At 34.2% G+C, this 18,157-nt stretch overlaps 2 protein-coding genes and 4 non-coding genes across 6 annotated transcripts; 5 read left to right on the top strand and 1 right to left on the bottom strand.

Moving 5' to 3' along the window:
- The first annotated feature begins 525 nt into the window (after positions 1 to 525).
- On the top strand, positions 526 to 7,236 carry LOC131013569 (phytochrome E-like). The gene is given in 5 exon segments (XM_057941688.1): positions 526 to 3,199; positions 3,201 to 4,602; positions 5,155 to 5,959; positions 6,210 to 6,503; positions 6,839 to 7,236. Coding segments are annotated over 5 exon segments (3,321 nt in total). The 5' UTR covers positions 526 to 2,602; the 3' UTR covers positions 7,062 to 7,236.
- On the top strand, positions 755 to 844 carry LOC131013765 (small nucleolar RNA U31b). Its single transcript, XR_009097848.1, has one exon. It is a non-coding gene; the product is annotated as a small nucleolar RNA U31b (small nucleolar RNA).
- On the top strand, positions 909 to 997 carry LOC131013766 (small nucleolar RNA U31b). Its single transcript, XR_009097849.1, has one exon. It is a non-coding gene; the product is annotated as a small nucleolar RNA U31b (small nucleolar RNA).
- LOC131013732 (small nucleolar RNA Z195/SNORD33/SNORD32 family) lies at positions 1,034 to 1,120 on the top strand. The gene has a single exon (XR_009097819.1). It is a non-coding gene; the product is annotated as a small nucleolar RNA Z195/SNORD33/SNORD32 family (small nucleolar RNA).
- LOC131013733 (small nucleolar RNA Z196/R39/R59 family) lies at positions 1,227 to 1,313 on the top strand. Its single transcript, XR_009097820.1, has one exon. It is a non-coding gene; the product is annotated as a small nucleolar RNA Z196/R39/R59 family (small nucleolar RNA).
- Positions 7,237 to 15,542: 8,306 nt separating the features above from the next.
- Positions 15,543 to 17,587, bottom strand: LOC131013568 (pentatricopeptide repeat-containing protein At5g46460, mitochondrial-like). The gene is given in 2 exon segments (XM_057941687.1): positions 15,543 to 16,530; positions 16,532 to 17,587. Coding segments are annotated over 2 exon segments (1,722 nt in total). The 5' UTR covers positions 17,432 to 17,587; the 3' UTR covers positions 15,543 to 15,708.
- Between the last annotated feature and the right edge of the window lie 570 nt (positions 17,588 to 18,157).

Below are 18,157 nucleotides of genomic sequence, written 5' to 3'. Positions count from 1 at the left end.
TTAAAATTTCGACCATATTTATTCACAAGTGGATGCTAAAATATTTTTTCATTTTCATCTTCATCATAATAAGCTCTTATAAAAATGTCACATAATAAAATTTCAACGTACATATAAAATTAAATGTGGCCAGAATTTTAATTTGCACCAAACTTCAAAAAATTCCAAGTTTATATATTAATAATCCAAAGAGATTTATTAATTAAAAATCAAAATTTGAATATACTTTATATATTTATTGACAATTAAGCTTATTAGTATATACTAGTAAAACTTACAAAGTAAACTTAAATTATCCAGCATCGGTTGTTTTGTAACAAATAAAATATGTTTATCCCTCGAAATAAAAAAAGTAAATTTAAATATAATGATAACAATAATGTTATTAAAAAAATAAGAAAGTTTCAGCTGCGACGCCCCACAAATATGTAAGTGTGCACTCAATGTTTTCCTCCGTTGATATTTCCGCGGCGATCCTAATCGCATATAACCTAAACCCCCAAAACCCTAATTCAAAATCCAGTGTCTATATAAACCACTCAGCATTTCACTCCCAACATATCTTAGCGGCGGAGCTAAGCAGAACACAGAGCACAAGGCAGAACAATCTTCCGCCGCCCTGTTGAACCTCAGCTCCGTCCATCTCTCTACATGCCAAAGGCGAAAGCTATAATGATTTCTCTTTCTAAGATATTCTGCATTTGAGTTTAATTTGTTCAATTTTTTTTGGATTATTTGGGTTTTATTTCGAGAGGAATGTGATGATTGATTTTTGTCGCCCCAGGCTTAATTTGCATCTAAAAGTTAGTTGCAACGTGGTGATTGACACTTTTAATACTGATTCCTCTCTCAATTTTTTCATATGTTTCTGTAAATATTTTATAGATCTTCAACTGATTCGATTTGAGTTATATGATGATTGATTTTTGTCGCCCCAGGCTTAATTTGCTTCTAAAATTAGTTGCAATGTGGTGATTGACACTTCTAAATCTGATAAATTTTCATAGTTTTTTGAATTATTGAGATATGTGATAAGAGGCGTGATGATAATCTACCCATATAGATATATTTTCTGTATTTGAATGATGAATACTTATCATGCACTACCATCTGATCTCTTATCCATATCTCAGAGTCCATTTGTTTCGTAGTATTTTTCCTTGGGTTAATCTAATTTGTGATTTTTTATTTGTAAAAAAAAATTGATATTTTTTGTTGATGCAAATAGCAATCCGTGATGAAATTTGTTGTCAATTAGCTGATGTCCCAGTGATTATCAAAATCAAATTCACCATCTTTCGACTGAGATTGCTCCTAATTCATACATTTTTTATTTTAATATTAACAATGACTCCATTTGTTTTTTTATGCCCGTGGTATCTAATGTCAAGAACTGTATTATATTTCTTGATATTTCGTTTTTGAGGGCATAAACCAACTCGAACAGGCCTTGCGACACAGTTGGCTTCTCTATTACTATAAGCTTTCTGTTACTGATTTCCTGTCTACATAATTCAAATATATTCTAATTCCGTTTTTATGGGTTATTGGTAATTGGTTGATTTAATCCTACTTCTCGACTAAAAATTCGTTTTTTCTTGTTCCAAACATTATTGTACATTAAAAAATTAATCTTTTTTTTTCCAGGTATAAACAAGATGCCTTTGTTATAGACGGCCGTTGTGTTTTCGGGATGCCTCACTCCACCTTGTAGCTCGTTTGACATTTAGTTTCTCATTCCCAATGTAATTTTGTTGTTGTAATGGAATTCGAGCTGATTTGAGATGTTGATTTTTGCGTAATTGTAACTAATTTTGGTTATTAAATTTGATCAATTGCTATTATATAATCTACATCATGGCCCTTCGGTTATTCGAGGCCCTTTGGTATGTTTTTTCATGAGACATCACTATGTAATCTGGCACGATCGAAGTTCAAAATCGTGCACCAGCGAAGTTCTTTAGTTTAACTTGAAATTCTTTTCTCTAGAAAACAATCCTCTTTTTTAATAAACAGTAATTTGGTAAAGATAATACAAAAATTATAGTAATAAAAAAGGTTTATCTTCAAAATGAATGAAATCTCAAATTATGCATGTTTGAATTATTAGCTATTGTAGAAGGAAGTCCAAAATTCGTAGTATTAAAAAAATGAAACCGAATTGAGACACTTGGCCGAAGGAGAATGACTTGTGAAGTCATATACTAGTATTTTAAATTGAGACACGCACTTTTTTTATTGTTTCTATTTTGTGGTTCAGTTGCATGCAGCAGACCAAATGCAACCAATTTGAATTTTGAACCAATTTTTTTGTTGCAAGGATGACGTGTTGGATGAAGAAGGTGAGTTGGAAATTGGGCAAAACGATGAAATGGGCCGACTCAACCACATGAAAATTCCATCTTCTCACTTTCCGAGGTTGTCATATTCATGTATACAATGGGCATTACATTTCACAACAATATGTAAACAAAACTGCGGCTTTCACATGGTGTGGGAAAGTTAAGTTAGTATGATGATGATAATCACCCCTGTCTTCCTACTTCGCCACGCTTCACTTGGATTCTACACATCAATTCTGGTTCTTTATTCCTAAAAATAAATGGAGCTGCACACTGTAAAGCAAAGGGATACATCATCCTCGGCTGCAAGCAACCTTAAAACAGATGAGAAGACTATTGCTCTGTACAATGCCGATGCGAGATTGATGGCGGAGTTTGAGCAATCTGGTATGTCTGGTAACTTCTTCAACTATTGTAAATCAGTGCCTTTTGCTCCGACTACTATAAGTAGTGAGGATGAGATGACTGCTTATCTAACTAAGATTCAGAGGGGTGGTTTTGTTCAGTCTTTCGGTTGTATGATTGCTGTTGAGGAACCTAATTTTAGCGTGATTGGTTATAGTGAGAATTGTTTCGATATGTTAGGGGTGACTGGTGTTGTTGTTGGGGGGAAACTAAGTTTGATTGGGGTTGATGCCACAACCTTTTTCACTACTTCGTCCACGGACTCATTGGCTAAGGCCGTTGCTTCGAGAGAGATATCATTCTTGAATCCTGTTTTGGTGCATTCTAGGAGCAATCACAGACCATTTTATGCTATATTGCATAGGATTGACGTGGGCATTGTGATGGATTTGGAGCCTGGTCATGGTGGTGATCCTACTGCTGTGCATGCCGGGGCTGTGCAATCGCAGAGGCTTGGCCGTGAGGGCGATTACCAGGCTACAGTCACTGCCCGAGGGTGATGTGGGAGCTCTGTGTGATGCTGTGGTAGAGGATATTCAGAGGCTTACAGGGTATGACAGGGTTATGGCGTATAAGTTCCATGAGGATAATCATGGTGAGGTTGTGGCTGAGATTAGGCGGTCGGACTTGGATCCATTTCTAGGGTTGCATTATCCTGCCACGGATATCCCACAAGCAGTGCGGTTCTTGTTCCAGCAGAACCGTGTTAGAATGATCCACAATTGCAAGGATAAGCCGGTTAGGATAATCCAGAATGAGAAGGTGAAACAACCTATTTGTTTGGTGAATTCCACCCTTCGTGCGCCTTATGGTTGTCATACTCAGTATATGGAGAACATGGGGTCTATTGCCTCATTGGTGATGGCAGTTATTATAAAGAATGACGACTCGAAGAAGCTGTGGGGATTAGTAGTGTGCCACCACACGTCTCCACGCTATGTCTCTTTTCCTCTCCGGTATGCTTGTGAGTTCTTGATGCAGGCGTTTAGTTTGCAACTTTACATGGAGCTTCAGGTGGCATCACAAATGGCCGAGAAGAAGATGATCCATATGCAAACATTGTTGAGCGACATGCTTCTTCGAGATGCTCCAATTTGCATTGTGACTCAGTCCCCTAACATCATGGATCTTGTGAAATGTGATGGGGCTGCACTTTATTATGGTGGGAAATGTTGGTTGCTTGGTGTCACTCCAGTAGAGGCACAATTAAACGATATTGTCGAATGGCTGTTGAGTACTCTTGGAGACAACATGGGATTAAGTACAGATAGTCTTGCTAATGCTGGCTATCCAGGAGCAGCTTCTCTAGGTGATGCTATTTGTGGCATGGCTGCAGCGAGAATTTTCACTCGAGACTTTGTCTTCTGGTTTAGGTCCCACACTGCAAAAGAACTCAAGTGGGGAGGGGCTAAACATCACCCAGAAGACAAAGATGATAGTGAAAAGATGAATCCCAGATCTTCGTTTAACGCATTTCTTGAAATAGCTAAAAGCAAAAGTATACCATGGGAGACAGTTGAGATTAATGCAATTCATTCTTTACAGATTATAATGAGAGATGCTTTTCAAGATATTGAAGACAATGTTCCTAAATCTGGCTTGAATTCCAATTCTGATGGTGCACACTTGGTTGAAATTGCTGTAGTGGCGACTGAAATGGCCCGATTAATAGAAACATCCACTGTTCCAATTTTTGGAGTAGACTCATTCGGTTTGATAAATGGATGGAATGCCAAAATGTGTGAGTTAACAGGATTAGAGTTGCTTGAAGCTATCGGGAAGTCACTAGTTCCCGATATTGTCCATGATGATTCATGTGAAGTTGCCGAGAACCTTTTGGCTGGAGCTCTTAAAGGTAATTCTTTTATCGTTTAAGATCATTTAAGTTCTATATTATTTTATTGTATTATTTTCTCTATTTTTTCCAAAGGAGGCTTTGTTTTCTTTCATGTCTTACATAAATAATTCTCACATTTTTATGATGAAACATGGAAATTACATATTCCATCATTAGACTCTATAGTGGTCATATCACATTGCTATATTTTCTATGACATCTTCTTGTGTTATATGTGGAAGAACAATTTATTTTTAACTACATGATTTATATGTGTAAGAATAGACAAACTTTGGATATGTTATAGGCATTAAAGCTGAACACATAAATTAGTTTCATGTAATCTCCTATTAAACTATCATTTGTGTTAGAAACTAAGTGATTATCCTCAAAAGATTGTTGTTGTTGTTGTTTAATGGCATGTATGACGAACCCATATGAGTGAGAATGGTTGTGTGTTACATGTTCAAAATTTTCAACCATTTCACATTTATGCATCTGTTCCATAATTTTTCATCCTCCCATGACCCACCTATCTCGACTCTCTCTTTTGTTTCTCTTTTTGGTTAGGTAAAGAGGACAAAAATGTGGAAGTAAAGTTGAGGAAGTTCGGAGAGCATGTCGCAAACTCAGTTGTATACCTTGTGGTTAATACATGCATTAGTAGGGACTACAAAAATAATATTGTGGGTGTATGTTTTGTGAGTCAAGATGTCACTATTGAGAAAACCGCGATAGCTAACTTCATCCGTATGCAAGGGGACTACCAAGCTATAATACAAAGTGTAAATAATGTGATTCCACCCATATTTGCTTCTGATGAGAATGCATGTTGTTCTGAATGGAATGCGGTAATGGAGAAATTGACTGGTTGGATGAGGCACGAGATAATTGGGAAAACGCTGCCTGGTGAGATTTTTGGAAGTTTTTGTCGACTGAAAGATCAAGATGTGCTGACAAAGTTTATGATTCTTCTTTATCGTGCTATCAGTGGCCATGATGCTGAAAAGCTTGCTTTTGGTTTTTTCAATCGGGAAGGAAAGTTTGTCGAGGTATATTTGACAGCATACAAGAGAGTAAATGAGAGTGGAAAGATATTTGGGTGTTTGTTCTTATTGCAGATAATGGCGATAAGTCAAAAAGAGTCCACAATTCTTAAACAAGACGAATGTGAAGAGCTTTTGATAAGTAAAAAATTGGCTTACATTATGCAAGAGGTGAAAAATCCTCTTAACGGCATTAGTTTTACCCATAAACTTCTGGAAAGCTCAACCATTTCAGATGATCAAAAGAAATTTCTTGAGACTAGCAATGCTTGTGAAAGACAGATATTATCCATTATCGACGATACTGATATTGGAAGTTTTGAAGAAGGGTAAGTCTTCTTAAAATCTATCTATATAAATACTTGGTGCATTGTATATTTTTAGACTTGTCTTTAAGAATAAAATTTTTCAGTTTAAAAAGTTGAAAGCTTTTGTTTATAATACTAGGAGGGTGGTAGTTGCACGTAAAAAGTAGTATATATATATATATATATATATATGTGTGTGTGTGTGTGCGCGCGCGTGTGTGTGTGTTTGTATGTATACATTATTTTAATGATGTTTTCTTTGGTCACACAGCATGATTGACCTAAAAGTCAAAGAGTTGATTTTGGGTGATGTTGTCGATGCTATTGTTAGTCAAGCTATGATTTTGCTTAGAGAAAAAGATTTGCATCTTATCCATGACATTCCCGAGGAAATAAAAAGTCTCTGCGTATGTGGCGATCAGATGAAACTTCAGTTGATCTTGTCTGATTTCTTGCTTTGTATTGTGGAGTATGCGCCTTCTCCAGATGGTTGGGTGGAAATAGAGGTATCACCTGTATTGAAGTTGATACAGGATGGGAATGAGTTTGTTCATCTGAAATTCAGGTACTATAAACACAATCTCATTAGTTTTTTTTATATAAAGCTCGTACATGAGAATATAATAATGATCTTCATAGCAACAAAATTAATATTTTAATAAATGTTGTATGTTTATATGATGTGAATGCTTATTCTGCCTTTATCTCCTCGACTCATGGGTTGGTATGGTGAAATTACACATCACCTCAACTTATTCTGCCTTTAAACAATAGTAGCGGTTTCGAATATCTAAATCTATATAAAAAGAATTGGTATAATTGTATAAGATTGATGTTGTTTTGTGTTTATGATGATTGTTGTGATGGTTTTTATAATTGTTCTCGTTCGTGGCAATGTAGAATGGCTCACCCTGGGCAAGGTCTGCCTCACCCTCTTATTGAAGAAATGTTTGGTGCGAAAAACCAGTGTATGACACAAGAAGGAATCACGTTGAACATTTCCCGAAAGCTTCTCGGCATGATGAACGGTAATGTCCGTTACTTTAGAGAGCAAAACAAGAATTACTTAGAAATTGAGCTTGAGCTCCCATTGAGAGATCCAAAATTACATGGCTTCAGCTGATGTTTGGTAAAATGTGCCATGTTCTTAGATAAATAGGGTATTGAGTTGTAGGAAGGCTTCATGGGTTGGCCTAGTCTATGCAATCACTATTTAACCATTTTTCCTAGTTGAAATACACATCTCAACTCTCAAATACATTATATATATATATAAACATCTCATAGACCATTTGATATTTGATATGTGTATTGTTTAGTAATGGTATGTCAATTGCTTATTGTTTGGTGTATTATTGCATATTATAGAAATTGATTGTCTGTGTAGCAAGCTTAAATCTAGTTTGACATTTGCGTATTTTATAGGAGATTAATTCTTTTTATATTCAGTTTTGCTAAAAATGTTTGTTGGTTTGTCATACTTCTCTATGTTACTTGGATTTACTTATTTAACGAAAGATTAATGCTTTATAAATATTCATTTATGCTTAGAAATTGATTGATATTGTATCATACTTTTTTATATCTTGAGATGTACTTATTGATTATAAAATTGATGCTTTGTTATAGATTCAGATTTGAGTTAAACTTATATAGGGATGTAAAAGAAAACAAGTGAACATAAAAGTATTTAGCATTGAACTGCAACGTAATTAGTAATAACAAATCATATAATTAGCGGTTAGTTTAACAGAGATTAGTTGATCTGTCTCCCATATAGGAAGGATACATTATTAGTGTGATAACAAGTTCTGTGCGAATTCATTAGATGCAAGGATAAATAATGTATTCAGCTACGATATATAATGTTTTTCAATGAAATAATATATACGACTAATACTCTAAGAGCTCATTTGGTACAGATGATTAGGGTGTATAATATACTTATGAAATCTTAATATTTTATTTGGTAAAAAGTAATACGAAACACACGACCCTTTATAAATTAAAGGTCCGAAAATATTTTACTGATTTGAGGGATTTTGTATACCACCTATGTAAGTGGTATACGTAATACAAATCTTAATTATAACTATTATTAACTTTATATAATCTTAATACATCATACTAAACAACATATTATATTTTATAGATATTTTAATACTTTCTACCAAACATGATATTAGTATGATATATAGTAAAAGACATCTCAGTTAAACATATCTCACCTTATTCCATACCGCGTACCAAACGAGTCCTGATTAAAACATGATTAAGATTGGAAGATCCCACCAATTAAGGAGGTGCACAATTATATGGAATATAAATAATACTCCCTCCGTCCACGAAATGAGTACCCATATTTCCTTTTTCGTCCGTCCACGAAATGAGTACCCATTTCCCTTTTTGGAAAGTGTACCCCACACACCTCTTTAATTAATACACTCAAAATGTGGGGCCCTTAAACTATTCACACTACACTCCATACATTTCTTAAAACCCGTGCCGTCCACAAATGGGTACTCATTTCGTGGACGGAGGGAGTACTTAATAGCCTTTACGCACAAATAGTTAAACAAATTATAAATCAAGAATTAATCTTATCCATAAATTGAAATAAATGAATGACCCAGATCCGTTCCTATTTAACATATAAGTGAAAAAAATTATTTGAGCTCACCCTTATATATATATAGGGTCGTATTCTATGGAGAATGATATATAAGTAGAGAATAGAGAAACATTAAATATGTCATGAACATGTTAGTAGAAGCGGTTGAACATACGAATAATTTTGTTGAACGTTTGAGAGTTTGGAGGTTCTAACCCTTTATTAGTTCAACACAATTCCCGTTGAACGTTAAACGCACGAACGCTGACCGTTAGATTAGATAAGATCAACGGCTGAGATTGCTTCTCCTTTCTTTGCAAACATTTACTTTTCTGTTGGACATTCTCCTATATATATATATATATATATATATATATATATATATATATATAGTGTTAGATTCCAGTGGGATTGCTATTTTTCGTGATATGTGAGACAAATGAATAAATTAGTATATAGTAATGAATAAGACAATATATAGTGTTGAAAAAAGATACTAAAAAAATTAGTAAAATTTTCGCACCCTCCAGAATTCGAGCCAAGATAAAAATTTTCACCCTCCAGACAGGGACGGAGCCAGGGGGCTAGAGCCCCCTGCCAATTTTTTTTTTTTTTAATTTTAAAATATATATAGATATATGTTTATATCTATTATAAAATAATTTTGTTATATAAAAGAGTATTTGGTTATTAAATTCTCACATATATACTTAATTTAAGGATAATTTTGTTATTTAAAACTATACTAGTCTATGAAATATTGTTTGTTATTATTACTATTATACTTGTCTTTTAATAAAAAATGCCTAATATGTATGAAATGCTAAAAAAAATTATAATGTATTGAAACTAATTTGTAATATATAGAAAATATATAATCTATGAACATGTTGTTTGTTATTATTATTAATATGCTTGCCTTTTAATAAAAAATGTCTTAAATATACGGAATGTCCAAAAAAAGTTTTGTGATATATTGAAACTATATAATCTATGAAAATATTGTTCGTTATTATTAGTATTATGCTCGTATTTTAATAAAAAAATACCTTAAATATACAGAATGCCCAAAAAAAATTTCTCGGGGGCTACCGCCCCCGAACCCCCATGCAAGTTCAGCCCCCCCGAACTTAATTCCTGGCTCCGTCCCTGCCTCCAGATAAATATCAGTCATATCATACACTAAATCAACGCCTATAAATCAATGTAAGATCTCATTGTAAATAAATTCAATTAGAAGGGTATAGTTGAAAACTGAAAGAAAATTATAAATAGTAATAAACCCATCTGCCATATATAACCTACGAATTAGCAACTAATTGCTTTTTAAGAACACATAATATTCCTAACAAAAAAGGACACATAATATTAAATGTACAAATAGTCAAGAACAATTGTATTCTGAACATTTTCTATTTTCTTTTTCCTTCTCAATTTTAATATTTTAATTTTTTAAATTATAGTATATATTTATTATTTTATGTATTAAAAATTATTAATAGGGCATTATGTAATTATACTAAAACACTAAATGTTCAAGAACCATTTGCACAAAAATAGTAAAATATGTGTTTCGTAAAAAGAATAAAAAATAAAATATTACACATGCATAAAAAAATTATAGTACTCCATCCGTCTCACTCCAATAGGCTCACTTCTTTTGGGCACGGAGATTAAGAAAACTTACTTTTTAGTAAGAAAGTGGTAGAAAAGTGGTGTGGTCCACACCAATTAAGTATAACTTTTTTACCCAAAAAGGAAAATGAGGGTATTGGAGTGGGACATCCCAAAAAGGGAAATGAGCCTATTGGAGTGGGAGTATATTTTTATTTATATTATATATTAAAAATCTTAATAGAATATTATGTAATTATTATAAAATAATAGCATATTATATATTATAATTTATTTAAAAAAAACATTAACTCGATAATTTCATCTAACTAATGAATTGATTATTAAATTCTTAATATTATATATAAAAAAAGGTATTTGCATGTACTTTCTCACAACTCCATCTAAGTAATTAAATCTTACTTTATAAAAACAGAAAATGAATCATCCCCTTTTAAAATCGGAATAATATAATAAGATTAATATCAACTAATATATATTATCTTTACAAAAACTAAAGCCAAATATTTTCTAATATGCGTGGATGTATTATTACAAAAAGCGTGTATAACGTTTTAATTTTTTTCTATTCTTTACACAAAACAGATATTTTACTATTTTTGTGTAAATTATTCTTGACTTTTTTCACAGGGTTTTCGCCAGTAAGATTTTGACGAGGCCTAGCTAGCGGTTTGTGCTTCCAATTGGTGATTAATTTTTTGCTTTTTCTTTTTCCTTCAATAAAATTTTAATTCAACAGTGTAAATTATTCTTGACCATTTAATGTTTTAGCTTAATTCAAAAAATACTTATATTTTACTTTCTTGACCATTTAATGTTTTAGCTAATTCAAAAATTATTTACTTTTTACTTTCTTTGTAGGGTAATTGTTATTTTCCTTTTTTGGTGGATAAAATTAGAGCTGCCAAATGGGTTGGGTTAGGCCAGCCCGGCCCAGTCTACTGGGCTTTCGAATTATACCGGGTCGGGCTGGGCTGGCCTGAAATATGATCAGGCCTCAAAATCGCAAGCCCAACCCAATCCCTACCGGGCCACCTGGCGATCGGGCCAAACTCACCCAATAATTTTTAAAAAAAAATTCTAGTATTTTTTTGCTATAAAAATGATAAAAAAAAAAATAATAAATCTACTAACATAAAATCAAATCATCAATTCACAAATATAATTAAAGATAAAATAAAAATTTTAAATCATACTATTGTATGTCAAAACACAACGAAAAATAAATGAAAATCATATAATAGATGTTTTATTAAATAACACTTCAAAGTATTTTAACAAATATAAAGTCCTAATAGTAAATATTAAGCAAACTCAAAATATTGTATCTAAACCAAGAAAGCACCCATTTTAAACTATAAAATTAGCAAAATAGATGTTCACATTCCACACTGCACTAATTAAAATCTATTCTAAAAAGGGGCAAACTCACGGTCACGACAAATTCAAAGAGAAATGATAATACTCATTAAATCATGAAAGGGATTCACAAAAATAAATAATTTAAATGAATATATATATATATATATATATATATTTATACCAAGTATTTAATTCAAGATATAATATTTTTAATATTTAATTCCGAAGCTAAAATTTCTCAATTAATTAGCTAACATAAGAGCGAAATATGAACATGAATTTATTTTTAATTCTTTTTTTATTTTTAATTTTAAAATATATAATTATATAAGTAAATATTATAAATTAATAATTAAAAAAATCGGGTGGGCCAAAAAGCCCCAAAACCTCGGGCTTTTTAGCCCCGAAGCCCTAGTCGGCCCAAGGGGCTGTTTGGGTGGGCCTTTTAGGCCCGATTTTTTTCGGGCCTCTATTTTATCGAGCCCAACCAACTTCTAAATTCGGGCGAGTTGGGCCTGCCCATCGGGCCAAACCAATTTTGACAGCTTTAGATAAAATCAATTAAATAAATCAAACAAAAAATGTACAAGATTTTACGGCACACTATATGGATATGACTCAAAAAGAGCATGGAGAAAACTATTTCTTTGCTTACGACGGTCGATCTTGGTCTTTTCATTTTTTTTTTCTTTTCTAATTTTCTTTTATTTTCTTTTGAATTTTTTGTGCTTTGATTCTCATTCTCTTTGCGAAACAATACAGTTTACTCATCCTTTCCTCTTTTATGTCAAACATGTTTTAATCTCAATTAATTATAAAATTTTAATTTTAGATATAAATGATAAATTATAGAATTAGATTCACTATGTGGATGTAATTATAACAATTATACATTGGGATATGAAATTTAAAATTTGGTGTGACTTAAAGTTGCTTTTCGAGTTCACGATCACAGCCTCTCTAATATTTTATATAATTTCTTTATTTATAGTTATATTATATTGATTATAATAATGCAATTTACATAATAATTACTCTTTTCGTCCACCAAATAAGTACCCATTTTCTTTTTTAGTAAGTATACCTCACACAATTCACTCACAATAAAAGTGAGCCCCTTATTCCAAGTTACACATTTAATCAATTTCTTAAAATTTGTGCCACCCCCAAATGGATACTTATTTCGGGGATGGAGGGAGTATTATTTATCGGTAAATTAATAAAGAAAATATTCCTCCCAAAATTATGTTAATTTTTACAATAGCAATTTTATGTTATAAACATTTAAAAAAATTACACCTTAACAAATGAGCTTCTCAATTAATCCAAACTAAATAAAATTGTTATTATTTTACTATTATATACCTAAAGGATATAAAAAAAATATTTTGATAATATTTGTCATATATATGCAAAAATACCTTTGTATGATAATTTTTTTGAAATAAAAGTAATTATGTATAGATGATAGTGAAATAAAGTTATTTAGTTTTTGCATTTAATAATTCAAATATAGCATGTACTCCCTCCGTCCATGAAAAAGAGTCCCATTTGGGGTTCGACACGGGTTTTAAGAAAGTTTTTAAAGTAGGTGTAAGTGGAGAGAGAAGTAAATTTATAGGGGTAGTGTTAATGATAATTTTAATTGCTTAATCTTTCAAATTAAGTATCGAGTAAACAATTTCAGCAAATTACAAACAATATCAGTGAATGGATAAAGAAATTCAACAAATTTAGCAAATTTCAAACAAATTCAGTAGATGGTAAATATTTTCAACAAATTCAACAAATTTCGAACAGAAAATCAGTGAGAAGCCATAGCCAAGAAGGTGGAGCAGAGAGATGCTTTTGACAGAAATTTCCCAGAATCCATTCTCATTTCTTTGCATCTCTCAAACCCCATCTTTCAAACAAATTCGACTCCAGTAGTAAATGGATTTCACCAACAAATTTAAGAAATTTCAGCAACAAATTTAGGAAATTCCAGCAACAAATTCAAACAAATTCAACAAATCGATTCCAACAATAAATTTAGGAAATCCGAGCAACAAATTCAGGAAATCCCAGCAATAAATTCGAACAAATTCAACAAATTAATTCCAGCAACAAATTTAGAAAATTTCAAACCAAATCGAGAAGCGCTAGCTTCGCTTTGAAGCTACTCACGCAGGCAGAGCAGAGGAGGAGTCGGCGTCGCAGACAACGGCGAGAGCGAGTTCCCAGTGGTGCGGAGCGGAGCGCGTCGACTGGGAGCGGAGCGGAGCGCGTCGTGCTCAGAGGAAGGCGGCGAATTTTTGGGAGGCGGCGCTTTAGGGTTTCGAGCTCAGAGGGAGCGAGGCAACGAGATCAGTGGGGCGGTGCTTTCAGACGATGAAGAAGAAGGAGAGAGACGCCGCACCACTCTAGAGAGATCTAGAAGATAGGGTTTGAAGAGTTGATGGGGGCGGTGAGCCGAGGCACGACGGCGGCGACGACCTAGCTGTAGTCGGAGAGGTGAAGGGGAAGAGGGGCGTAGATCGGGTCCGAGCCTCGCCGGAGGAGGAACCACGCCGGGGAAGAGGGGAAGGGGAAGAAGGGCGTAGGTTTGGTGAGAGAGAAGAGGTGTGCATGCGTAAGAAATTAGAGTGAGAATTTTATGGTTAATTGTCTTTAATTAAGTTTAAGTGAGGAGAGTTTTTAATTATTGAGGTGGGCCCTCAATGGCAAATGAAGTAAATACATAAAGTTATAAAGGGTATAATTGTATAAAAAGTGAAACAGGACTCTTTTTTGTGGACAAAAAAAGAGGGGAAATAGGACTCTTTTTCGTGGACGGAGGGAGTATATCATATATATATAGGGAGATGTTCAAGAAAGAATGAATTTTATTACCAAGTGAAGTAGTGTAAGCAAAACTTTACAACCAACAAACCAACAAACTACTCAAATCTATCATCTACTCTAACCTTTATGACTTCAAATACTGCATCACTTTGTCATATTGATCCCCTACTGTGGCAATATGTGGCAATGGATAATTGACATTCCCTTACCTCTCTTTCCACTGTACTATTCTCATCACAAAACTTCCTTCTATTTCTCTCTTTCCAAAGCCAATACACCACTGTGGACACAACCAATCTGTAAAGGATCTGTTTACCAGATTTGGTTGTGCATTGAGATTTCATATATTCCAGCTCATCCTGCCAATCATATACATGAGTATGCAACCCACACCAATCAGCAATCTGCCTCCACACCATTGAAGAGAAAGAACACTTAAAAAATAAATGGTTATGGGACTCATTTTCTTGTAGACAAAGACAACATTCTTGCTCTCATTGAACCCCAAACTTCTCCATACGATCACATGTAGACAATATTTTCATAATTGCCAACCAAGTTATAAACATGAACTTGGGAGGAGCAATGTTTCTTGTAATCATCATGTGCCAAAGTATTAGAGCCAATAGTTTCATGCATTTCCAGATATAGTTTCCTAATGGAGAATTTAGCCTGAAACAAAGTATTAGAGCCAATAGTAGTGCTAGAGAAATGAGCTCTAGAACTAAAGATTTTTTGAATTATCCATGAAGCTTGAGTTGGAATCTGCATTGTATTGATGTTCTGGCCTTTGATATAATATTCATGGACCCATTTTATCCACATACAATCCTTCTTCTTAGCTAGGTTCCAAAGACGCTTACTCACTGCAGCTTTATTCCATATTCTTATATCGGGGAGGTTCCAACCTCCAGCTGTTTTAGGGAGGCACATTTGCTCCCATTTCATTTACTTAAGAATATCATATTTCCAAATAATTTGTTTAACCAAGTTTATATTTTTAGATTATCTATTAAACTTTTGTTTTGATATGTGATGGTTTAGGATTATTTGCTCAAAATGAGAATGACTTAATTTATTTTTTACAATCTATAAATTTAATTATTATTATGTGATACTCATTGAATTTTATATTATACTCATTTCGTTGATAATAGTGTTATTATACACAACTTGAAATCAAATAACATTTAAATTAATTGAAATTATTTTTTGTTACTAAATAATCTAATAACTGATAAATAATGATATTTTGACATTTTTACAAAATTTAAAATTTTTAAAATTATAAATATGTTGTGGTCCGTGTGCATCGTAGTAACCACTAACCACCACAAGTCTAAAGTGCAACGTTCTCAAATTGTTGATCCGATGAGTGGGATCGGCCCTTATGCATCACCCAACTCCGACCGGGTTGTTTCAAAGTGCCAGCTGCTTTCATGCTCCTCCTCACCCTCGCCACATCGTCCCATCTACCGACAACCGCATAGATGTTCGACAGCAACACGTAGCCGGCGGTGCAGTGCGGATCCAAGTCGAAGATGCGCCCAGCCACGCGCTCGGCAACCTCCGTTTCCGCCTCCGCTCTGCATCCACTCAACAAAGCAAGCCATATCGATGCATTTGCCTTGATAGGCATCTTGTTCACCAGATCCTCTGCTTCTGCCAGCTCCCCACTTTTGCACAATATGTCGACCATGCACGCGTAGTGCTCTAGCTTCACCTCGACCATTGTGTTTCGCCTTAGGCACTCGAACAACTGCCTCCCCTTGTGCAGCAACCCTGAATGGCTGCACGAGCTAAGCAAGCCGGTGAAGGTGATCTCATCCGGCTTCACACCGGCCTTCACCATCTGCCCGAAAAATGCCACTGCCCACTCGCCACACCCATGTTGTGCACATCCAACTATTACCGCATTCCAGGAAACCACATTCTTGTTTGCAACCCCCTTAAACGAGCGAATCCCATCATGTATGCTCCCACATTTTGCATACAACACGACGAGGGAATTGCCTACAAAGACGTCGGTGTCGAGCCCTAGCTTGACCGCTGCAGCATGAATCCCTTTCCCAAAATCATGAGCTTCAATCTCACAGCTCGAGTTCAAGGCACTAGTGAACGATGATTGATTAGGAACAACACCTAATCTCATCATGTCGCAGGAAAACTCTCAATGCATCTTCGTGTTCATCATTAGCGCCGTACCCTGTCAAAAGAGAGGTCCACACCACCACATTTTTGAACAACTTCTCACTGAAAATCCTCAGACATTCCTCAACCCTCTTGCAATTCGCGTAAAAAGTGATCAACGAGGCTATAACGTATGTGTCCAAGACATAGCCGAGCTTTGCAACTTGGCCATGAATTTGGCTCCCTAAACAGAACTCACCAAGTTTGCCACAGCTTGATAGAACGGAGCACAGAGTGCTTGAAGTAGGCTTCACTCCAATCCCAACCATCTTCACAAACATCGAAAGAGCCTCATCGTTCTTCCCTATCTGATCGAGCCCACTGATCATCGTTGTCCACGAAATAACATTCTTATCCGGCATCGCCTCAAACAGCCTAGTCGCCTCCTCCACTCTCCTGTTTGCAAACAAGCCGTGGACCACTGCATTCCACGCGGCCGTGTCCCTCGCTGGCATCTCCTGGAACAGACCCTTCGCCTCTTCAACCATCCCGTGCTTGAGAAACGCACTGATCATCGTGGTCCAAGAGACGACATTCTTCTCAGGCATTTCGTTGAACAGATTGAAGCCCATCTCAAGGCTCCCGCAACTGACGCAGCCCTTGATAATCGAATTCCACATGACTGTGTCTCTAAGCGGCGTTTCATCGAACAGCTGCAGTGCATCATCCAATCTGAAGTCGTTCACGTAAGAAGAGATCATCTTTGTGCGTGAGTACACATCGCGAGACGAAGTCGTTTCATTTGGGGATCTTCGGTTGTTGGAATTGATAGGCGTTGTGGTGATTTGTTGATGAAGATGAAGGCGTTCTTGAATCGGCGAAATTCTTCTGGAAAAAGGAAAACTTTTGAACGTGGCGCGAAATGTTGGCATTTCTGATCATGCTGAGAAAACTGTAAAAGGAGCTGTCCTTCTCAATCCATGAAATTAAGAACTGACGAAATCTCCATCAACGAATGTGATGTATTGCGACTGTAAATCCAAGCTTATCTCTCAGCTTCAGAGCGTTTTGCACTATTTTTTTAACGGTAATCTATATGTTACTAGCATAGAGTTGAAGTAATACAGTGATTAATATAAAAATAATAACTTTTTTTTTACAGTTAATATAAAATTGAAGATAGAGCTTTAATTAATGTAGCAATGAAAAATAAAATCATACAGATTTTTAATGTATACTAAACACCAAAATTAAACGATATATTTAAATAAATAAATAAATACAAAATATATTTTAAAATAAAATAAAATAATCCACATCAATTACTTATTAAATTCTAAATTTGAAAACACAAATTTTCAACTCTATATAAAATTTAATGATAATTTTAGTTATTAAATAATTTTATAATGAAAATTAACATTATAGTATATTATTAAGAGTATTACACGTCATAATAAATAAATAGATATTTTCATACTCTAGCATAAATAAAAGTTTTAAATTTTCAATATTTTAATGAACAGAGTAAAAATAAAATATTTCAAAATTTTCATAACTTACTAGTTTTAAATTTATTTTTGATGATTTTTATACAATATTAAAGATCTTATCACGAATATAAATTTAAGATACATATTGAATATTTCTTTATAAAT

This window comes from Salvia miltiorrhiza, chromosome 2, assembly GCF_028751815.1.
Source record: "Salvia miltiorrhiza cultivar Shanhuang (shh) chromosome 2, IMPLAD_Smil_shh, whole genome shotgun sequence".
Classification (NCBI taxonomy): domain Eukaryota; kingdom Viridiplantae; phylum Streptophyta; class Magnoliopsida; order Lamiales; family Lamiaceae; genus Salvia; species Salvia miltiorrhiza.
This window is presented reverse-complemented; position numbering and strand designations above follow the sequence as displayed.